The sequence below is a fragment of the Pyrgilauda ruficollis genome, unplaced genomic scaffold (assembly GCF_017590135.1).
Source record: "Pyrgilauda ruficollis isolate IOZ18807 unplaced genomic scaffold, ASM1759013v1 scaffold119, whole genome shotgun sequence".
NCBI lineage: Eukaryota > Metazoa > Chordata > Aves > Passeriformes > Passeridae > Pyrgilauda > Pyrgilauda ruficollis.
The window spans coordinates 992,577-1,017,145 of record NW_024510210.1 but is presented as its reverse complement, the minus strand read 5'-3'; the positions used below and the strand labels follow the sequence as shown (position 1 = coordinate 1,017,145).

Genomic DNA, 24,569 nt, shown 5'->3' with positions numbered 1-24,569 from the left:
CTTCTCTGAACTAACTTAAATTAGTTTAATTGGTAGGGAGGCTCATCCTAACAGTGACAGGGGGCTCTGCTGGCACAGTCAAAATTCCAGGGCCAGCAATTGGGATACTTGGCTCCCTGTCTTCTATCTGCGGGTTTGAAGAATCCACTTGTGAGTACATTTTAATGATACAACCTCTAGTTCACATGGAGCAGCCTCTTGGAGTGGTAAAGGACTGTGCCCTCAGAGGCAAAACCAGACTGAAGTTGGGCTATTTTCCTGGCTGAGTGGGTGTCTCAGTCCTTAAAACACTGTTAACAGGGGCAGTTCCAAGTAGATCTGGAATGTCTGTAGTGACTCTGTGGGAATCTTTCAGAATGTTGAGAAAAAGTACTGCTTCAGGTACTGGTTATAGGTAAAGAAAATCTGTTAAGCATTTCTTTCAGGTATAAATGGCACAGATATAATTATTCAATCTTCTGCAAATCTGGACTCTGTAAGTTCTCTAACATACTTTTTGTTTTTATCTTTTGTAAAGGTCACAATGGTTTCCATTCCTGAATACTATGAAGGAAAAAACATCCTCCTGACAGGAGCTACAGGCTTTGTGGGAAAAGTGCTTTTGGAAAAGCTGCTCAGATCCTGTCCTAAAGTAAAAGCAGTGTATGTGCTGGTAAGAAAAAAAGCAAAGCAGACACCTGAAGCACGAATAGAAGAAATTACTAGCTGTAAGGTATGTATCCTATGCTCACAAAGTTCATTTTTGTCCTTCATTATGATGTTCTCATTTCATTTTGAGAACAGCTTCAGTTTGTCTAAAGTTGTTGTTTTGTGTTTGTGTTGTTTTTTTTGTTGTTGTTGGTTTTTTTGGAGGTTTTTTTTTTGTTTGTTTTTGTTTGGTTTTTTTTGTTTGGTTGGGGTTTTTTGTTTTTTTGGTTTTTTTTTGGTTTTTTGGTTTTTTTTTTTTTTTTTTTTTTTTTTTTTTTTTTTTTTTTTTTTTTGTTATTTTTTTTTTTACCAGAAATACAAAATCTAAGACCTGGCAGTGCTTTTATAGCTGCTTCAAGATGTTAGTATCTAGCAAAGACAGTAGTTGAAAATTATCCTGTATTTAATTCAGGAGGAGGATGTTCAGCTGTAATGCAGAAATGAGAAGTAAAAAACTGTGTTAGGGAGAATATAAAATCAAGTACAAGAGGTAGTGGACTGGGAGTTGTAAGATGGATTGAGACTGTTAAAGATCTGAAGCAAGTTACTTTTTCACTTTGTGCCTTCTGTTTTTTTCTGGAATGTGCTATTGGATCTAGCAGTAAATAAGAATGTGTCATCTCTTCAGGAACGTACATTTGTAAGTGGAACAGAAATGTTTGGCTTAGCAGATTGTTACAGATTTCTCTTGGTCAGCCTGTGACAGCTAGAAAGGCACTGAAGGTCTGTGCTGTGGAATTATCCAAGTGGCTCTCGAAATAATTTTCTGTGCATGCTGGCTCAAATACTTTGCTCCTGAAGAGACTCATTGCCTTGATATTCTGGTGAGCTAGGTGGGCCATTCTTATTAAGTGTAGAATTATCCATCTCTGTTGCCCATCTTCCTCCTTAGAGAGTATCCTGTTCATGATGGGAAGGATGAACAGGATGAGGAGAGATTTCTAGAATGAACTTTGCTAAAGCAGAGTTTGTTTATTTCTATCTAGGCCTTTCTCTTATGAAACACAGGTGTCAGCAGTTTAATTTTTTCATTGAGATGCAATGTAGTCTGTACAAAGTTTGTTCTTAGAAGGTGCTAGAGGGGAATCAATAAGGAGCTATGAATGCACTTAGGGGTAAGTTGTTTAAAGTACAGCAGTGGATTTCTATAACTCTGACTAGCTGAGATTATAGCAGATATGAGGATGGCTGTTCACTAGTTAATTATTTTCTGTAACCAGTCAAAAAACTGTATCTCATTGCTCAAAAAACATCTTCCTATAGTCTTGTGGAATGTCATAAAACACAAAAGAATGAGTTACAGTGGGGTTCTATCTTAAAATTCAGTTGCATGTTCTCTCTACATCAAATCCTCAGTTTGTCACTGCCCTGGATCTCCAGATCTCCAGACTAGGCTCAGAAATGCAAAAGGAAAAATTTCTCAATCCACTTTTTGTATACACTATTACCCAAAGAAAGGTGGGGAGTATTTGAGCAGAGAGGGAAGTAGCACTAGTGTGGACTGACTTAAACTTTGGTAAGCTGTAAGGCTCAGTATGACTTTTAGGAAACCTGTTGTAAAAGGCTTTTAAATTTGAGTCAAAGTCTGCTTGTAGTCTGTACCAGCTCCTGTGGAGATAAAAATCTGATGTGATTTGAGTCTTGGTGAGCACTTATTGCTGGAGCAGGTTCACAGCAGAAGTCCTGGTAAGCAGAGTTACTGCTTGAGGCAGGAACCTGCAGGGATGGAGTTGCTCATCTATGCAGAGATGTAGAGTAGGCCCAGATGTTTGTTCTGTCTTCATCAAATGATCAGACAAGATTGAAAGTCCATTGTTTAAATGGCTTTAATGTCATCAAGGTTGTTCCAAAAGTCTATGAAAACTTTAATAGGATCTATTGTCTTAAGCTGTCCAGTTACAAGGGCACTGCCAGTAATTCTTCACAATTGAGATGGACTCATTAAGTGTTCTGCAACTGTTTCCACGTTCTGTTTCTTGGAGTTTGAAATCTAAATGGGTGTATGTGGTAATAAATAAAATAAATGTGAAATAAACTGAGCTACAAATAGCAAAACAGTGTTGAGGTTTCTGCTTTCTTTGGACTTCAGGTATCTAATTCCTCTGCTGATTTGCCATATGTATTGCATGCAGTCCAGGTATTTCTTCTCCTTAGTACTGGTGTCAGTGCTAGTGAGAGGTGTGTGGGAATAGTGCATGACTATGGATGTGAAAGGGGGTATAACAGATGTGGTGGATGTATGAAAAATAAAAACTGGCTCTTGAAGAGCTCATCCATGGTACTGCTTTTCTGTTACAATGCAATATCACACATTAATATGGTCAACAGGCAGTTGCTTCAGCTCCCTGGAGGAAGGTGCCATCATTCCAAACAAAACCATAGCAGGCTTATTTTTCAAAATTACACAAAGTTTCTGCCCTTGGGTAAGAACTGTTTGCTGTACCCATAAGAGTTGCAGAGACTTTAAATGGTGTCTTGGCAGCTTTGTCTTATAAAGTGAAGCTTCATGTTTGCAAAGTCCAGTCAGGGCCTTGAAAAGTGGAGATGTCCCATGTTCTCACTGTAGAATTAGCACTGCTGCTTCAAGTGGCCATACAATGAGCTGCATTAGCTCATGTCTGGGCTGAAAAAACATCTCTAGAAAAAGAGCTGAACCTTTTTTAGGTCACACAGCTCTGGAGCTTCTTGCTCTTGCCAGTGTCAGAGAAGCCACAGGAATAAAGAAATTAGAAGGACCAGTCTCTGTGGTAGAAATGCAAACTTACATTGCCTGAAGTGTTGTGAAACTGAACCTTTAGGTGCCTTAATTTATAGTTTAAAATTAATTAACATCATTCTGTAAGGAAATGCCTTTGACTATTTGTGTTTGGTATAACCACATGATTGGGCAGGAAAAAGAAAGTACTGCCATGATTTTAATACAATATAATTGACTGGTGTTGAAGCAGTTGCAAGATATTGGCCCCTGGACGGTAAAGAAGGGTCGGCTCTTCTGCAACTTTCAAGGGTGTTTTATTGCCACAGTACTGTGTGGCTCAGGAAAACTTGCATACTGATGAGTGTAAATAAGATGAGGCAAGAATTTTGATCTGTATGTTAAGCCACTTGGTTAGAACCCAGCTATTTATGAGAAGAATTCTTGATGGAATATAATTTTGGTGACTTTTTTTCAGGGGGAACTGTTGGACACCAATTTGATAAAACTTAATCAGATGTTCTAATGTGGTATGCCTTTTTTCTTTTGACTAGCCAGAGAAACTATTTCTTGGTTTTGGTGTTTTGTTTTTTGGTTTTGGTTTGTTTTGTTGTTTTTTTTTTTTTTTAAATAATCTGGAAGTCCTCCAAGACTGGCATAATTTGAGGATAGCATTTCTTAAATCAATGGAAATTTGTCAATCTTAATGCAAGATTTCTAAACCCAAAGTCCAACATGACTTATATAAGAATTTGAACAGATATTATCAAGCTTGGGAAGTGGGTAGACTGTTCCCTTTCCTTATGTTGGAAAAAAAAATATAGTTCATGGAAGTCTGTAACGTGTTCTTATGGTATTGCTAATGCACTGTTCTAACTTCCTGATGATTTTGAGAAGTTAGGAGGTGTAGACAAAGAATGTGGGATTTTTCTTCACTTAAGTGAAATGTTTCTCTTACCTTCACTGAGTTTACAGTCCTGTTATTTTTGACAGCTCTTTGACAGGTTGAGAGAAGAGCAGCCAGACTTCAAAGAAAAAATAATAGTAGTTGTGAGTGAACTTACACAGCCTGAACTGGATCTTAGTGAACCAATCAAGGAAGAACTTATAGAATGCATTAATATTATATTTCATTGTGCTGCTACAGTCAGATTTAATGAAACACTAAGGTGAGTCCAAAATTCTGTTTACCCTGGTCTGGCAAACCAATGGTGCTCAAAGGGAGGGGGTGAATCAGGTGTCTGTCCAATATTGCAGATATGGGTAGAAAAACTACAAATAAGCTGTAGCTACACCTACTGTGCTCCCTAGTAATGTCAGGTTTTCTCCTGGTATGTAGGGGTAAGCACAAACTATTCCTTTGGCCTGCCTTGTTAGAAAGGGAATACCCATTTTCAGAGGATAGAGTTTTGTGAGAAAAGTGTGTGGGAGGTTCCAGTGCTTTCTCTGTTACCTGATAAGAAAAACAGGAGAATACAGCTCAGCTTTTCTTCCTGTTTTTCAAAAGTCCCTTATTAATAATGGAGGTTTGCGTTGGAAGAAGTAGAGTAGGGGAGAAGTAGATGCACAGGGAGAGAGATGAAAACAGGAGGTGGAAAAAGCGGTACACACAGCTGGGATTATGAGCTCCTTTGACTCGTTGAAAGAGATAGCAAACTCTGCCTAATATCAATTAGCTACCATTGATATTAATTGCTTTGGGATAATGCTCCCCTCTCCTGTCCCCCCACTTCAGTAACAATGTGAGATAAAGCATTCTGGAACTTAGGGATTCTTTGGGGGAATACCGATTTTGTTGTTGTTAATGTAACAGTTCTGTTGCAAAGACTTTGAAGTGTTGCTTAGCTGTACTCTTGAAACTTGATAGTACACTGTGTACAAGGAAACTGGTGCCCACAGCAAGTCCGTAGGCTGGAGAGAAGATGTAAACTATAAAATAATCATAGGAGTTGGTCAGCAAGCTGTTATCTGCTGGGAGCTGTAGAGATACACCTACTCTGCTGTAGTGTCCTTAAACACAGTAATGAGCAGCAGTGGAGCTGGGTTCTTGGTGGTTTCCCTTTTTTTCCCCTTCCTTCCATCCTGTATGGAGCCTTTTACTATCCTAAAAGAAGATGCCAGTCTGCCACTTATTGGCCCACTAAACCTCCAAGTTGTTGACCTAACTCAACGTGAACTTGGAAGTTCAGAGGTGCATCTTATGGAAGCTTAGTGTTGTTGCATTTTTTCCTTTGTTTTATGGAAAACATACAGTTGGGATTTAGATTGAGGAAATCAAAGGATGCTGGTAAGAAAAGGAGAATTATCCTTTGAGAATTATCAATTAACATTGAGAGGTGTTCTAGATTAGGACTGTGGTATGTTATTCTAAGCAGAAAATTAGGGCAGTCTCCATGCTGCTTTTTTGAGGTTGGTTGGAGAATTGAGGGATACTTTACATATCCAGCACTGAGGCATTTAGGAATGAATTTCTTTTTGCTTGTTTTTGTCTTGCTTTCTACTAATGACATTTCTGTTGAATCAATAGAGATGCTGTGCAGTTAAATGTGGTTGCCACACAACAGCTCCTCTCCTTGGCACAGCGAATGAAGAACCTGGAGGTGTTCATGCACGTTTCCACCGCCTATGCGTACTGCAATCGGAAACAGATTGAGGAAGTTGTGTACCCACCTCCTGTGGATCCCAAGAAACTGATAGATTCCCTTGAGTATGTGTTATGTTTTATGAATTTACTTGGGTAATCTGTATCCTTTTTCTTCCTGCTGTTGAAGCACCAAAACCCAGTTAGGAGCTGTGAAGATGAAGAGTTATCTTATGCTGTCCCATAGGTCTGATAGCATGTCTGACACTTCCCTTCTCTGTAAGGAACATGGGTTAAGGTTTATGGTTTCTTTAAGCTGAGCTGGGTGTGGAGGGGTACTGAAGGAGAGGGATGCTCGTATCTACTCATGATGCCTCCTCTGTGCTGAGAGTGCCAGTCTTTCATCTGTATGATTGGCTGAATCAGGAGATGCTGGTAACCTGTGCTGGTACCAGCATTGTGAAGGAAAGGATAAAACTGAGGTGCCTTGAACAGCTGCCTCTACTACATCCACCTAAATGCCATTGCAAGATGAGACTGAAATGCTCAAATAATATTACTTATCGTAGAAGTGTTTCTGTTAGGTATGCTGAGAGCCCAGACATTAAAAATCTGTTTTCTGTAGCTTTAAGTCTTGAATTGGGCATTATGGGTTGGAAAAATGACTCTTTTTTTGGTGTATATTAACTGTCCTGAGGTCTTACTTAGTAGCTGTCAAACTGTGAAACAGGTGACAATGTAGGATAAGTGTAATGTAACTTCACATCAGTCTCTTCCTTCTTACCTATTGTAAAAAATGTCACCTCTTGGAAGAGAAGTATGAAACTGAAAAAAACTAATTAAAAGTTAAAATACCTACTTTAACTTGTTATTTTAGGTGGAAGAATGCTAACATTAAAACCAAGTGAGCTACCACCTAGAATGCATGTTGAGCCAACCCTTTTTTATAATGTTGTCTTTAAATACTCTTAAAAAAGGAGGGATTGCAAAAGGGTCCTGTTTTTGAATACCTGACTTGTGAAGAGACAAATGTAACTTAAGCTGTTTGGTGTGGGTTAAGACAGCTGTGTGTACTTAAGAACTCCTGAGGGGAGGCTTTTGTAAAATTATAAAAGAGTAATCTCTAGCCTTTGCTATTCTTCTTCCTACCCTGTTCTTATCATGAAAGGAGTCCAGTGTGTGTCCACTTTGTAACACGACATTGGTGAGAAACAATAAATTCCATTTCTGTGACTAAGAGACCAAAGCAAATAAAATTCAAGTCCTGCTTTGCAGTGAAGATCACCAAAGTAGCAATAGTTGCAGAGGCACATCTTTCTCACTTGTGTGCTATGACTGAAGGTTATGTTTTTAATATGAACTGGGAAGCAAGACAAAACTGCAAGATTTAACTAATTTAAAGGGAGAAACACTGTGACCAGCTTGTTTCAGTGGTGGTTGTGATTGCTCACCACCACAAAGGTGGAGGGGATGCTGGTAATGCAGCTGGGACTCCATTGCAGTGGTATCACTTTGTAGATCATAATGCAGTGAGCCCGTGTTCCAAAGACTAATTTGTGTGTCTGCACTCCATCTTTGAGAGCTTGGTTGGCAGAAGTTGGATTATTGTGCGTGTACTGCTTGCTCTGTGGTTGGTGTGTTATGAATGAATTTCCAGGGCAAAAAATAAATGCCAGTATGCTTCTTTTGATTGCATTTTGATTGCACTGAAGGTGCAATCCTTGATTTTTCTGAGAAACTTGTTTTTGTTTAGGTCTTTTCTTTAAATGAGAAAAAAATAGTCATGGTAAGTTCACCATTTCACACCCCACCTCCCCAGTGAAGCAGCATGCAGTAATTTACACTTGCTTCTTGTTTTGTTTCTTTAGGTGGATGGATGATGACCTAGTGAATGATATTACTCCTAAACTGTTAGGCAAAAGACCTAATACCTACACATACACAAAAGCCTTAGCTGAATCCGTGGTGCAGCAGGAAGGTGCAAATTTAAACATTGCCATTGTAAGGCCATCCATCATTGGTGCCAGCTGGAAGGAGCCTTTTCCTGTAAGTCCCTGAGTTGTCACCTGACCTCTTACTGTAGAGGAAAATCTCTTGAACCATGAAGTTGTGTCTTGGTTGCTTCTGGATGACTGATAACAGTATATAGAGTCTAAATACTGTCATCAAAGCTGAGCAAGAATTGTGTGTGGGAGGTTCTAGTGCTTTCTCTCTTACCTGATAAGAAAAACAGGAGAATACAGCTCAGCTTATTTTGGTTGAAAAATGAAAAACACCTGCGTTGCTAGTCTAAAAATACTTGTAAACTTGAATACTTTGAACATAAACGTATTTTTATGGACAACTGCAGTTCATTCACTAAGAAATAAATAAGCTCTCTCTAAGGAACCATGGTGTCCTACGTGTAGATCTCTTGTCTGAGTCATAGAAACTTGTTACATCGCCAGAATTTGCTATGGAAAAACTTTATTTAGCAACATGGAATTAAAAATCTTTCTCCTCTTTGGTCTCCTTTTCCTCCACCCCTTACACATGTAGTTTCTACATGTGTAAGGGGTGGAGGAAATGTACCAACTCAAGCTGTCTGTGCTGAGGCTTTTGGTTTCACTTGAAGCTGCTGACTCAGTATGCTCTAACCAAATCCTTTCCCTCCCCCCCTTCCTAATAGGGCTGGATTGATAACTTCAATGGACCTAGTGGTATCTTCATTGCTGTAAGTAATGAATATACTTAGTTTTCCCCCTCCTTTTGGAAGGCAGAAAAGCTTCCTATGTTTCACTGCTGGGTCTTCTGTCTCTCTTTGTTGTTTTGTTCTTCAAGGCAGGAAAAGGAATTCTTCGAACAATGAGAGCTTCCAACGATGCATTAGCAGATCTTGTCCCAATAGATGTTGTTGTCAATACCACACTTGCTGCAGCCTGGTATTCTGCAATTAATAGGTATAAATGGTGACAAAAGAGAGTACTGAATATTTGGAAATGATATTGTGTATTTAGTAAACCAGTCTTGTATTGAAATCCTCATCAGTGTCCTGCTGTTCCCTCAGGACAAAGGAATCTAAGGTTCTGACAGGTTAGTCTCTCAAAGGATAACTTGCTTATGCCAGAGGAAGACATCATCTACTGATATTGTGAAGCTGTATGTGAAAATTCTTTCCTGGGTCTTTGTAATCAGTACACCTGCAGTAGGGTACGTGATGCCTTCCCTGAAATAAAAAATAGAGAAAAATACTGCGAGATGCTAAAGCAAAAAATCGACCATGAGACTGATGCTTTCTGCTTTATATGAATGATGCTGTTGAGGGAAAGGATAACATTGGGCATGTCTTCTGTTGTCTGTGTTTGAAGAGGTTGTTTTTCTTCTAATTTGCTCTCTTATCTTTTTTCCCTCAGACCAAGAAAAGTCATGGTGTATAACTGTACAACAGGTGGCACCAATCCTTTCCACTGGAGTGAAGTCGGTATGCCATGTTTCTTTTTTCTCATTAGCCTTAATACAAAAGGAAAATCAAACAGGTTATAATCAGTAAACCATAATGCATTTTTATTTTTGAAACCGGTATTTTAGCCATACCTCCCAATTTTGCAGTGAATTGTGCTTTCTCATTAGCTTCCACTGTTAATTCTCTTCCCTCTTCCCCTGCAGCATTACCTCCATTTTGTTTGGTTCTTATTGGTATTTTTGTTTGTTACTCTTATTCCATTATTAACTTAAACTATGGGAGAGCTGATTTTTCTGTTTGCTGCTGCCATGGCCTAATCCACAGAGAGTAGGTAGTGTGTGGAGAGAAGTGTTGCTCAGAGGAGCAGTAGTGATGCTGGGTGTAATGCCAACATCAATAAATACATATGAAAAAACATATGAATAAGCAGCCCACAATTAAATGTTTTGTACATCTGCATAATTGAGAGGTCTGGTAACAGTTTTGCCCTTGTGTAGCTCTGTGTTTGGCTTAAGTTGATTGTTGGTTGAGGTGGCTTTTTTTAATATTCAGATTGTTGCATGACACTTGAAGAATTCATGTACAGGGAAGAGTAGCCTTCAAGGAAATATGAATACTTATTTGCAAATATAAGATATCCTGACTAAGATGTAACCCACAGGCCAACAGCTTTGTAATAGTTAATGTTGTAAAGAACAATACAAGCTGTTTGGCATAGTAAAACCATTTATTAGTTTTCAGGTTTTTTAGAAATTGAGTTCTGAAACTCAGATTTATTTTTTCTTTCAGCTAACCTCAAAACTTAAATGTATTTTACTTGCTTTTGCCCATTTTACGTGGATTTGTAGTTGCAAATATTATTGCTTCAATTAAACTTGGAAAATTGCTGACTTCACTTATATCCCAGTTTGAATCAGGGTATTTAAGTGCTGTCTATAAACAACAGTATAAAGTTATAAGAGAAGATTTAAAGGAGAGGTGGGTGAATTTCCACATAACTTTTAAAGACCCTGATCCTGCAATATCTGTACTGAATTTACAGGTGTTACCAGGAATTGCTTTTTTCTTAATGCCTAAATTTGGATAAATTGGTTGAAAATGTCATTTCAAATCACTTCAGATGACTGCAGGGTCTTCAATCTGTTCTAAAATTCTTCACACAAGTGATCAGAATAACCCTCTTCATGAAATATAGATGACTATTTAAATAGATTTACTTGCTTTATAAACTGAAATTGTTGTCAGTGTTTGAAACCACCAACTTCTAAGGGAGGGAACAGAAAGAGAGAAGCTACAATGAAATATGGTACTGAAGATGAAGGCACAAACCACCTCTTGATTATAATGAGAACCAGTTCAACAGTATTTTAATTAAAAGCTTCTAACTGTTTTAATTTCTGTGCATTGTAGAAGAGTTAGGGTGGTTATTTAAATAAGACCCTGCTGTTGATGCTGTACCCTGTAATGTACTTTGAAAAGCATTACATTTTACATGGTGATTATCGAAGCTGTTGTGCAACTTTTCTTTCTCAGAATACCATGTAATTTCCACTTTCAAGAGGAACCCTCTCGAACAGGCCTTCAGACGGCCCAATGTAAATCTAACTTCTAATCACCTTTTATATCATTACTGGATTGCTGTGAGCCATAAGGCCCCAGCATTCCTGTATGATACCTACCTCAGGATTACTGGAAGAAGCCCAAGGTAATGGTGACTGGCTCTGCCTTGTTTGTTCCTCTGACTTTTAAACAAAGCTATGCTTACACTGTGTTGTATGTTGATTATAATTTTTTTGGTATTTTTTTCTTTCCCTGAATGTTTTTTGACTAAAACTCAACCTTTTTTTCCTGAGAACAGGTCCTGGAATTCAAAGTGACTTTGAACATTCTAGCAAAAATGAGAATGTTTTTTGTTGGATAATCTGGGGGTTTGAGTTGTCAATAGAATTAAAAGATGTAGAAGTGATGTTTGTTCTTAGATAATAAATACTAAAAATATGTTGATCCTTATTTTTTCCTACAGAAAACTGCATGAGTAAGAATTACGAGACATATCCATTAGAAAAAGTAGCAAGAATACCTGAGTTTACATTCTCCTACAACCCCCTCTTGTATTACTGCCGGTGTGCAGAGAACTTTATAGTGTTTTTCTTCTTTGATCTTTTGCTCATGTTGACAGGTCGGAAACCATGGTAAGAGGCACAGGGCTAAAAATATACTGCCCATAAGGTGGTGGAGACTTGTAAAGAAGACATGGCCTGGGCACTATCTAGGTTTACTAACTAAGCAATAAGAATCCAGTGGCTGCATTTTGAAGAGTTCAATGACTGGCCTAACAATGCTGTCCAAGGGATGTCTTGGATCAGAATCCTAGTCAGTCATTAAACTCTACGAGGTGGCTTGTGTTAAGGTTGTTGTTGCTTTTATAAACTGAAAATGGAACGGGAGACTGATCTTTTAATTGCAGATTATTCCTGTAGATGATACAAATTGACACGGTACGTTGGTTTGAATCATCTTGGCATTCCATTCAGTTTATAATGTTTAGGCTAGTATTTGGCTAACTAAAGTGGTGAAAATAATAGGCTAAACTAAATCATGGAGAAGGTATATAAGGTACCACTTCAATTTGTGTCATATTTGCCAAGCCACATGACCTTAACTCATTGCTTATGTTACATCTTCACAAGCATTTGCCTTCAGACTAGAAAACCTCCACTGTGGTGACAGTGTATTGACACAAACAATATTAATTTGTTGTCCTGTAGTCTAGGTCTGTCTTACAAGGAGGGTGAAAGCACTGTAGCACAGCAGGGGATGAGTAGAAAGGAGCTGTGTAAATGGTTTGTAGGGGAAAACCTCTCAGCTGCAACAGTAATACCTAGAGCAGCAGCAGTGGCAGTCAGCTGTGCCTGTGTAATAATCTTCCTACATGGAAAAGCTTTTAAGACTTTCAACCCTAAAGAAGGTAGTGTATATAAAACATCCTAGCTTCCAGGTTCTCTTGCATTTTGAAGTTATTTTTAATAAAAATTGATAGAAATTCCCTGACAGACATGAAAACTTCATCCCTCATTAAAATAGTTATGCTATAAATGCTAATGTCCTGTCTTCCACATGGCTGGGAAGGAGAGCTGCCAGCATCTTGTCAGGCTTTGAAAGGCAGCTGGTCTGCTGAGTATTTGACCAGTGGGAGTAAAATGAGGCTGTGAATAATCATGCAGTTCAGAATATTTAGCTTAGTTTTATATTCTAACACTGGCAATGTTGAATCTTATTTTTGCTTTTCCCTGAGTTCTTACTTGATATCTAAAGATCGAATTTAGGACTTTCATCACTACTGGTACAATTGGTGGCATTAATACTTTACAGAATAAAAAAGAGTTATTTACTGATATGAATATTCCTACTTAGCTTACTATAACAGTGATTGGATGGTTTTCCTATGATGCACAAGATTCCAGTTTGGAGAAAAGATGGCAGATTGAACTATACCGAGTTATGGTTCAGTCACAGCTTTTAGGCTGGCTACACAACCCACTTACAGGAATGCAGCTTTCGTTAGACAGCATTCCTCTCCTTTTTTGAAGCATTTAAAAATGGGAGCCAGCAAGAGAAGCAGTAAGAGCAAATACCTAGATGCAAGGAAGATGTGCAGTGTTGAATCCTAGTGGAACAAGCTAATGTTTAAGAACAAGAATTTTGAGACAGATCTTTACTCTTGCACTTCTTTCTAGTACTTTGAGGCTGCTTTAACTGATGGGCTGGAGGGGTGTACTGCTGTTGCTGTGGTCATTCTGTCAGTTGATAGAATGGTATTAATTTCCAGGTAGCAAGTGCTCGGAAACTTCTAAAGACTTGGAAACACTACTGGATATTTTTAAACTCAATATAACGCTGTTCTGAGTGAAGAAGGGCTGGCATAATTAAAAATGTGAGCTTTTCCACTGTGATTTAGCAGACCAAGTATATATTAACAATGTAATAAAATTAGCACAAGAGAATACAAATACTCTGCTAACCTGTCTTTGCGTGGATGGGTGCTTGCCCTCTCTGTGCTGAGTACACTGAAGTCTCTACAAGAAAAATAAGTAATGAAATCACTGTGCAGGTTTAACTGCACTCTTGTCATACCATCAAGATGTTGTACCACAATTGAATGAAAAATTTTATCAAGTAGAGGAAAAGGAAGAAACTAGAAATAGATCAGGTCTATGATCCTTTAGAATTAAATGATTATGTTAATAATAATAAAAATTAAAAGAAAAAATCTTCCTATTTTCAAAGCACTTATCTGTTGTAATCTTTCTGCAATGGGAAGCCATTTTCCTGTACCTCACTTGTGGAAGCAATGTTTTTGATAAAATGGAATCTTTTTGCTGTTTTTGCATCTAGTTGAAGGTTCTTGAATTTAACGATTCTCTGATAGTATTAAAAGGTAAGGAAAGGGAAGGAAGAAATAATCTATGTAATATTTCTTCCAAATTTGTATAGAAAGAACATGTACAAAAAGGACTGGCATAATGAAGATTTAATATTTTATACTAAATAATGCTCTAGCATTGTGTAATTATGTAAATAGTAGTGATAAACCTTAGCATTGAAGTTTGAAGGTAGTGTTGTTGGTAGCTTGCCATAGTTACCTAGTTGCATAGCAAAGCTTATTAGTTGTCTAGTTATCTTTAATACAAGGCATAGTTTGCTCCTGTAACTTTGCATAGTGCTTAGCATGACAAAACCATGTGTTGTTTAAAAGCAGTTTGGTATATTTGAAATGTTAAAGCCTTTAGAAGTACACACCGAGCAGATCTTCCCAGCTGCTCTGAGAACATAGCATGTGACATGAAATACTTAAAGTTGTAGTTCAGAGATTTCTGCAGCAATTCTTCTGCTACTGCTTCTTACAGAGCTGAAGGAAAGGTGTGGCTGATGTAAGGAGGGAGATATGAAATTAGGTCTTTTATATCTGTTATTTCAATTTAAAGCTTCTTAAAACTGGAAGCACCTTTCATGTAGTTACTGTCTTACAAACGAGAAACTAGTTAGGAGGTAATCATGAATATATTTTTATATCTTCACAGTGCTTAAATTGTGTGGTTAAAGCAACCACAGAGCTGCTGGAAAGATAAGAATTCAGTAGTGTGTCTTGCAGTTCAAAATTTACAGGCAGGTGAAAATCAGAGATTTTCAAAGACAAATCTAAAAGCTTGTTTTGTGTTTTTTTAGAGGAGTCTTTAAAAAATAATTATCTGTAATGCTTCTGCAGAGTCTTGCAGACTGGCAGCCTGTAGATCGACTCGGGGATCAGTCTGTATTTGACATCAGGGCTGTTTTTAACTTGGAGACAATAGATTGTGTGTAAGACTTGAAATTGCAGTTGTAGCCTTAAGCCAGGTCACTTTCAATTGTCTGGTATAGAAACAAGCCCACCTAACTTATGGATAATTGAATTAGCTTGTGTAAACTTCAATTCTTGTGATGTTGTTCTCAAACTGTTGTAATGTGCTTGGTCTTGATAGCAGTTAGGACTGCAAAAGCAGGAGGCAAAATTCTACCTTGAATCTGGGTGAAAGTCACCCAGACTGGCTGCCTGCCACTAATGCTCAGGTCTGTGAGATGGTCAGCAGGGCTGGCTTTTTTCTGTCTTCAGCTGATGGAGAAGGTGTGAGGCAGTGCTTGGTCCTGCACTGACTGGTTATATTTGGGTTGGTATTTATGACTCGTGTCCAGTGGCTGTCTTTGGAATAACTAACCTTCAAAACTTCACGTTGAGGGATAAAGTTCCATTGTGTGGCTTTGTGCTGGGCTTTGAGTTGTGTGTGTTGCCGTTCACAGGAGGAGTGTGGTGCCATTGAAGTTAAAGCTTAGTCTGCCAGAGCTACACCAGACCAGTGTGCACTCATTGCTGGCATCTCTTAATGTCTCCAGGCTGCTTTTTCCTCCCCTCAAAGAGAAGTGTAGTTTCCTGTTGGTTTAGTGCAAAGTGTCACAGAGAAACTTGGTGCACTTCCTCCGACTTTGTCATTGATCGAGCAGCTGAGATAATGTGAAGAGTTGCATTCTTTGAGTTGGCAGAGAAAGAAACTAACACTACAAAGAAAAACAATTTTTTCCTTCATGAGTTGAATCAGCTGGTTCCATAGTCAGCTGCTAAATCCAATTTGAGTTGGAGAGAGGGAGGGAAAAAAACCCTATTTTAAGTTTTTTTTTTTTTTCTATAATCAGCTTAGCTTAGCTCTAAAATCATATCCATGAGCAGAGACAAAAAGAATCCCAGCAGATCTTTGCATTAGTTTAAATTTAGGGTTTTTTTTTATTTTTAGAAAAGCATGAAAACCAATGTCAGTGTCCAGAAACAAGTTCAAAATACACTTATCTAATCAGATATTCATTTGCTCAGTTAGTGTTTTGCAGAGGCACAAGGATTTTAAACTGTAGCAGTCAAAGCACTCTAAAATTCAGCTGCTTGTCCAGCTTAGCATAAGGACACAGACTGGGAAGGTTCAAAAGGGCAAGTCAGGTTAAATAATCTTCAGACTGTCAGTGGACAGAGCTCTGCAAAAAGGCTTAAATGCTGTTTGCACTAATTTTAGGCGTTTTAGTTCTGCGGTCTTTTTGGTTTGTCTGACCAGTGAGATCTTTGCTTTCCAAGTTTTGAGTTATTTTCCTAAATTTTTTACATAATGAACATCCCTTTTTTTTGGTTCAGTTTAGTCTTGGTTGTACAGGATATGTTTTGGATGCAGAGTCTATATTCCCAATTATTTCTGCATCAGAGGAGCTCCAGTTGAACTCAGCCCTCACTGGTGCCACCTTGCCCAACTGGTGAAACTCTAAGCAGGTGTTTGAAAGCTCCTAGAGGTGCTTAGTAATAAAATCAGCTGCTGGTCTAACATTTTAAGTCAGTTCTGAATTATTAGATATATTCCTCTGAGGTTTAAAAAAAATATTTATGCTTTTTGTGCTTTAGAGATGACATTTTTCAGTAGTCTCTGTGGTTTGTGTTGCTCCATTCTGTAAGAAGAAAAAGAGGAAATTTTAATGTCTTAGATACTGAGATACCAGCTTCAAGCAATGCAATGCTAAATTCTTTACAAGAGTTTCTGGGACAATACACTATATCCCTTCCTACAAGTATGAGTGCATCAAGATGCATTCAAATGCATTGCAGCTTTCAGAAAAAAAAAAAACAACAAACTTTGTTTTTATTGTTTCTGTGATCTTTCTTGGCAAAATTTACTTTCAGAAAACCATTTCCTGTTAGTACTGGGTTCTGCTTTCTTTGCCTCCCCCCTTACCATTGTGCTTGAAATGATCAGTGTCCTGCTATAAGGATCAAATTGGAAGCAGTTTTCCATTTCTGTGAGATGGAAATACCTTGAGGACCCAAAGCAGGAATTTTACAGCATTAGGCCATGTGGTACTAGTTAATACTTATTAAAATTGAGTGTCCATCTCTAGCACTGAGACACTTGAAACAATTTCCTTGTCACAAACGTGGAAGCTTTGCATCTGAGAGGCTGGATGACTCATACTTTTTTTTTTTGGCCCACTTTGGATGGTATGATCAAAGAGAAACTTGCCCAAATTGATCCTTATAACATAATTTCTTTGTATTCCAAGTGATGATTTTATAGAGTTTCTTCCTCTGCATAATAAAGGATTATGGAAGGTATTTCTGCATATTTTGAAGTAGCATAGAACACAATCTGCTATGATCTGTGTCCTTAAATATTTTCCTGCCCTTTGCTGCTGGTCGTTTTAAGCCTTGATCTCTTAGTAACTATAATGAAAACTTCTGTTCTGTTATAGAGATCTGGTCTTGCACAATGTGCAGGAAGATCAGGGCAACTTCCTCCCTTGTTTAAGGGGAGGTCCTACACAGACATTCTGCTCTGTGCAGTTTGAGACTTCTGTCAAGTCAGACTCTTGAGTACAGCAAAATATTCCAGTGTGCTGAAGGGAAAACGGTTCCATCTCCCTGTCCCAAACTAAGAGTTACCAGCAGAAGACAACATATTGTTCCCCCTAATAAAAAAGAAAAACCGGTAATTGAGAATTCCACTGCAAAGTAGGATTAGGAAAAAAAGGACTGTGGTAATTTCTGGTTTATGAAGAGATTGGACAGCTGCAGTTCACTTCAATACTATGCAGAAATATCCTATTGATGTAACATAATATGCTTTAGGTACAGAACAAGATGGGATTTTTGGAGGTGGGGTAGGGGATTGGAGGGTAAAAAAATCTTACTGTCTGTTTCACTTGTTTGAACAAACCTTTACCCCTGTAACCTGTCCACTCCATGCCTCGGATTGCAGGATGATGAAGACAATAACACGTCTTCACAAGTCCATGATGTTTTTAGAGTACTTTACCAGCAATTCTTGGACCTGGAGCACTGAGAACATGACCATGCTGATGAACCAGCTAACTCCTGAAGACAAAAAGGCAAGTGGCTGTGTGCTGTGGCCATGGAGGCTGAGAGGGGGGCAGCAGTTCAAGGCAGAATAAGGACCTGATCTCATGTGCAGCTGACCTGGGTGGAACTCAGCACTGCAGGTTCCTGAGAGCTCCTTTCAGATGTGCCAGAGCTGTGTGAAAAGCTACATCAGTGACATGAGGGGATGAAGCAGGGCAAGGAGGAGTGAAACAAGGATGACAGTTTGTTGAGGGAGAAGGAGAAGTTGTTTCTTCCCAGGTTTAACTTTACTCTAGATTTTCCCTGCCTCCTCCACCAACAATGGCTCAGGTGCCCAACTGAATTTAAACTTCCCTTCTGATATGGCTTTGGTTAATATTCATTAGAATAAAAATTACCAGTTATACTTCTAAAAACTCAGATTCCCTTATGCATTTGGAACAGCTTTCATTCTTAAGATGTCTTTGCTACTGAAGTGTTTTCCAGAATCAATTCAGTAGTTACATTGCAGAAAAGCTGCCAAATTCCTAAATAAGCTGTCTAAAAGTAGGAAATAAAATAGCTTTTGGTGATTTTTGTGTGGATGGTATTTCCACCCCTTCCTGTCCTCTTGCCTCCTCCTAGCAACTTGAGTTCAGGAAAAAATTGAAAAACAAAATGCCAGACAATTTGAACTGTTAGTATTTTCAAATTGCTGCATTTTGTTGAAATTTAAACACTGCTACTGTAGAATCTTGAGATTAAGAAATCAATACATCAGTAAAAAACTTGTGTATCAAATTCATCATAGTGATCTTCTCTCCTGCAGAAGGCATTCAAATGGTTGTATTTAAAATATAACTGTACAACTCTAAGCAAGCTAACAGCACCCTGCACTTACCAAACAGTGAACTTGGCACAGATCAGTGCTAATTTTAGAGCATATTAGAATTATTTTGTTGCTTAAAAGTAAACAACATACTAGAAAATAGTTATTTTTAGAATGGAATTCCTTATAGACAGTGGAAGTGAGGAAAACTGAGAAGTGGAGAGAAGAGTATTACTGGAAGGGAAAATAAGGCATGAAGTGATTGAAATTTGGAAGAGATTATGTCACAAGCAGGTGGTGGAATCAGAAATGGAACCTAAATCTGGACTGTTTCTAGGATTAAGGATAGGATAACCTTCTTCTGCCAAAGGCAAATTGGATTTATCTGGAATAAAGATATTTATTTTCATTTAAATGATATATAGGTGAATTTGTAGGCAACTAACAGTGAAAGCTTTTCTCCTATGCAGACATTTAATTTTGATGTTCGACAACTACACTGGGCAGAATATATGGAAAATTACTGCCTGGGAACAAAGAAATACGTGCTGAATGAGGAAATGTCAGGCCTCCCTGCAGCCAGGAAACACTTAAATAAGTAAGTATAATCTTAATTTTTTTTTCTTTTAAGTATAATTTTATATTTTATATGCCCTGCATTTGTCCAGGTTTTCTTTTCCATGTAATGACTTAATTGTTCTTAATAGCAACTGTTTAGGTTCTCCACAATTCTTCTGCTCCAGTCCAGCGGTGTGAAGCATTTTCTAAAGCATTTGTTGCTCCTGAGTTGCTCCCAGAATTAATAGTTACAGTATCGGTCTGGGATTACTGGTGTGGATACTGTAATCCAGGTTTTTGATTTTACCCAAGTATCTTTTAGAAGGTCAAAGGTACGTGGCTACGCAGGTCAGAATGGCTTCTTTGGGAGGTTTAATAGAGCAATAGCTGTTCTGGGAATGTGATCTTTTGAGGCAGGTAAATAAACAGGCTCTGCACTTCAGAGTAGGGCACTTTGATGTTGCTGCTCCAGGATGACCTCCTTTAGCTTTTGCTCTGTGACTTAATTCCTGCCATTTGGATGGATTGGTGCTGTCCAGAATTTTATTAGCACAGTTGCCCTTGTTTTGTTCTTGGCTGATTCATCAAGGCAGCTGTAGTCTGTCTGATTTCTCTTTTTTAAGAGTGAAATAAAAATCGTCTTGTTCTGCAATGTTACATCATGTCTGCAAGCCTGACAGCATAAAGAGAAACAATCCAGGTTGTGACTTGTGACTCCAAGTTGTTGTCGTTCTAAAGACAAGGATTTGCAGCTGTGGAGGGGTTTGGTATATGTTAAAATGACAAATACACTTTTGAAAGACAGGATCTGTAATAATTGTGGAAATAGCTAAACAAGTGTCCCTTCTGGGTTGTTTTGTTTGGGTGGTTTTTTTTAAATTTCTATTTAGATGCCATTAAAAAGCGCATAGAAATGGTCACATAGCTGCTGTTCTTTGAGCAAAGGATCATTGTGAAAATGACTCAAGAAATAATCTTGTATTGTAGCAGCCTCTGGTTGCCCCCAGCTCTAAAGTTTGTAAGTGGATTGTTTAATAAGAGGTTTAATTTCTGCCTTACATTTACTCTGAGGTATTAATTTGGTCTCTTTGTTACCACCTAGTTCTTAACTCTAATCTGAACTTGGAGTCTGCTGCCTTAGTATTAACCAGATTTGGCAGCCCAGGGGGCATTTTTCTCTAGGGAACCGCTGGGTAGATTTGATCCTCAAGTGGAAAAGTATTGCCTTTGTAACACACAGATTTAAACTGTTTTTCTCTGCAAATAAAATTTGTAAAGAAACCCAGCCTTACCTGTAAACAAGATAAAGGCAGTATTTCCCTAAAAACAGCTGCTTTTAAAATATAAGTTGTCATGATCTACTGAGCCAAAGAGATTGCTCTGTTTCTAAGAAATCTGAGCAAATTCTGGTTGTTTTTCTTGACATTTCCATCTCTACACACAAGAAGATTGCTAAAAAGCACAGTTGCTCTAAAAGGTCACTTAGTTTATCCTTCCTTGAGAAGGAAGGAGTTTAAATTGCAGTGAAGAGTGTGGAAATATCTGGAAAATCTGATGAGTTCTTACAATGGGGTGAGGTTTTTTGGTTTTTTTCTTGTTATTGTCATCAGTGGCAGTTAGAGTTATTTCTACATGTTTAAGAAGTTTTAAATACATGGTGGGGAGAAGGGAAGTTCAGAGTGTTAAATATTTTTTGGTTGGCAGCCTTCTATAGGTAAGTTACCACTGTGATGTTGGCTTTAGGAGGTTCCATCAAGCAGCTCTAAAGCAGAAGTACACGTGGTGAGCAACAGGGCTGACTCTGCTCCTTGGTTTTTCATTCTGCTTCTCAGCAGTGAAAAGCCTTCTCTGTTTGTACTGACTTTTGTCATTACTCATAACACATCTTGAGATGAACAGATAAACAAATTGTATTCTACACCAGAAGTTAATGTTTAGAGTGTTCTTTTTTCCTCAGAGTCTTTGTACATAGGCCCTTAGTGATGGCTGTTGTTTTTCCCCAGGTTAAGGAACATTCGCTACGGCTTCAACACGATCCTTGTGATCCTGATCTGGCGTATCTTCATCGCACGGTCACAAATGGCAAGAAACATCTGGTACTTTGTGGTCAGTCTGTGTTACAAGTTCCTCTCCTACTTCAGAGCCTCCAGCACAATGAGATACTGAGGAAGAGAATTTAGCATTAGGACATCTATGCATATGGTGGTCTAACTGCACAAACCCTGTAACATGTAGTCATCTCACATTTCGTGAAGCATAATTTCATTTTTAATTGAAGTGAGAAATAAGCGATCTGGTATTTGCAACGTTAGCTGTGTAACTTCCTGGAAATGGAGCAAATAAAAAGGGCAAGTGCCACACTGAATTGGCTTAGAAAAGCATTTAGATAACTTTAACTCTTTGACCTGGGGAGGACATATTAGACCACTGACCAACATAACTGTGCAATTTGGAACGTGTTTGATTGGAATCTGCCTTAACATGATTTTTTTTCTTTTAAGTTTTACTCCACATTGAGCAAGATAAATATTGGCATAGTAGATACTAGTTGCTGTAGACCTATTTATTTGAAATTCTTCTAAATTACGAAAGGTTTTGCAAGTTGCAAAAGTGTACAAATGACTCCGGATCTCCTAAAATAAAATAATTGAGGACTTTTGTAATTTGTCTTTAGGTTTTGCCACTTCTTTCCTTCCCCTCAAAGTAGGGATGCAACAATGGTGCCTCCTTTGCTTTAAAAGAAAAAAAGAAATTAAAAAATGAACCAACCTTCCTTATTTACTGAAAGGCCTTTTGTATATCTGGGCTTCAGAATGCACTTTGTGATTCGGTTCTGTGCTTGAACCTGGCTGTGTCCAACTTGCATTTGTGTTGGCATGAACAATTTGCTACTCTGAAAGCAGAACTGATCCTTGCATTGAGCAGATAAAAGGAAGTGTTATCTAGAGAGGGGTAAATAAAGTCATTGACTGTCTTCTTTTTAATGATTTATTTTTTTTAAATTGAGAACACAGAGCCAGCACTTCTGACTTCAAAGGGTAAATGTAATGAAAAGGAATTTATTATGCTTGGTTGCTATTTATATTGCTGGTACTAGTAGCTGGACAAGCTGTAGACTTTCATTAAGAGATACACCTGTTTTTAAGTTGCAAGCAATGTTAGCAAATACTTCAAGAATTAATAATTCTTTTCAAAATCTCTGAGCTGTTAAATTGATGCATGGTCAACACCAATGCACAAGCACACTTTCCCATCCCTGTCCTAGTAAAACCTCATTTCACTGGGCAAGCAGAGTAAGATGCACCTTGCTCCAAAATGAAGAGATGTTAACAGTTCTTCCATCTGTCTTTTAACTTAAATTATTAGGTTTAAACCTGAAGAAATCTGGGTTTTTTCCTGCATGTTACTTTGTTTCAGTAGGGAAGACATTTGTAAAAATGGCAAGTTGTAAGAAAGGATTGAATCCTTATTTCTTTAATCCAAGGCAATACATGAAGATCCCTTTAACTTTTGGTTGCACAGATTTGAGAGCACTGTAGTGTTCCTCTAATTCATGCACTGACCAGCACCCTTGCCCAGTGTTTGTTCATTCAAATCAGTTTGTACTGATGAATTTCTTCCTGAATCCGCCTGGAAAGGCAAATAATGACTTAACTACACAAGAACTACATTTTACTTGCCCTTGGTAGTTTTTTGTCCTATTGAATTAAATTTGTAAAGAACTTATTTTGCTATTCTTCTAAAAACTCTTACTTTCAAGAGAACACCTTTCCTGCAGGTGTATATCTCATTTTGAAAAGATAATGGCTTCCTTGTTGAAGCTAAATATTCTGTAGTAAGTAGTTAAGCTGTAATTCCTTTTTAAAATTCCTGGTGTATATATAAAGCTAGTGATGAAAAGTCTAAATGGTCCAGGACCACACCTTGTGTGAGAGACCTCTGACTGTGGCTGAAATCAATTAAGGCTTCTGTGCTTGGAGATGTTACACTTTAACAGATGCAGTAGGTGTATGACATTTTTAGCTGCCTTCCCAAGTATCTCACTAGACCTGAAAGTATGCTTAAGCATTCCTGAATTACAGATTTATTCAGAGGGGCCTCCTGTCCACTGACACCCCATTGTCCCATGTTGGCATGTGGCTGACATTTGCTAAAGATAAGTACATCATACTCTGAAAGTTATTCTGTGAAAAAATCCACTTAGGAATTTTGGTTGTTCTGACTATAAACATAATATATGAACATTATAACATGATACTTCTAATGATTTGTTAATATCGAGATGAACTCTGAAGCCAATGAACCCATTACTTCTGGTGCAAGACACTGCTTAGAAATTTAGTCTTTTGGATAAATAACAAAGAGAGGGATTACTTTAAGCCTAAGCTTATTTAACCTCTACACTGAACATTTGCCAATTCAGAAATCTATTTTTTCCCCTCTTTGGAGACTGTTCTGTGCCCTGTTGGTATTTTACACCAATTCATCAGTCATCCTATTGAACTGACAGTAGATTCAATGTCACATTTTTTCTGCTGGTTTTGTCACTTCCTGTGGTCAGTCTGTGAAATTCTACCTGGAACTATTGGATTTTTTCCATATGGGAGCCCTGTGCTCCTGCAGTTCTTCACACCAGTGAAGAAAGGATGCGCATAAAGGATGTTGGTCAGAAATATACTGGAACTATATTTTGGTCCATGAAGGCAGACTCAGTGTTTTGGCTAGCAAGTTACAGGAGGGGTATCAGCTGGTTAATAGGAAGAGGAACAGACTGAAACAACATTATCGCTGAACTGTTACTGGTATTTAAATTGGGGACCAGGAAAAAAATGACATTTTCCTGTAATGTTTTTCTCTGCTGTAGGAACAGATGTTTGGAAACAAATGCTAAATCTATGAGCTTTTATAAGACATAAACAGAAATATTGGGTGCCTTTGTTTGTAAACCAAAAATAAACAAATCCCTTGAAAGTGTTGTTATAGTGTTCATTGTATCTTTTTATGTTGGTTAGTTTAATTTGTGGAAAATACCCAGATAAATGAAATGCCATCTTAATATACATGAACGTGCTCTTTTCCTTTGTGAGAAACTGAAAATCAAGTTATTGAGTCATGTGAATTTTGAAAACAGCAAAACAGAAAAACTTCACAATCACAAACCAGAACATAAACCCCAGAAAACCCACCAAACCCCCAGAATCTAAACCTTCACCAGCTGGTATCAGAACACAGGGTGAGGTATCCCTGGCCATGGTGACTGTTTTGTGTGTCAAGCCCTTTCCCCCTCGCTGTCATTGCTTGGGTTCATTTATACTATTAGTTTCACATTTATTTAGATAGCGTGAACCCATCTGCATTTTCGTGTGGTTTAAAAAAAGG

At 38.0% G+C, this 24,569-nt stretch overlaps 1 protein-coding gene across 1 annotated transcript; it reads left to right on the top strand.

Annotated features, from left to right (window-relative positions):
- Positions 1-517: 517 nt before the first annotated feature.
- Positions 518-24,162, top strand: FAR1 (fatty acyl-CoA reductase 1). Its single transcript, XM_041485525.1, has 11 exons — positions 518-712; positions 4,376-4,551; positions 5,910-6,089; positions 7,832-8,009; positions 8,632-8,676; positions 8,784-8,902; positions 9,356-9,423; positions 10,939-11,110; positions 17,724-17,853; positions 19,103-19,230; positions 21,194-24,162. The coding sequence occupies exons 1-11, from the start codon at positions 524-526 to the stop codon at positions 21,354-21,356; spliced, it is 1,548 nt and encodes a 515-aa protein (XP_041341459.1). The 5' UTR covers positions 518-523; the 3' UTR covers positions 21,357-24,162.
- The last annotated feature ends 407 nt before the right edge of the window (positions 24,163-24,569 follow it).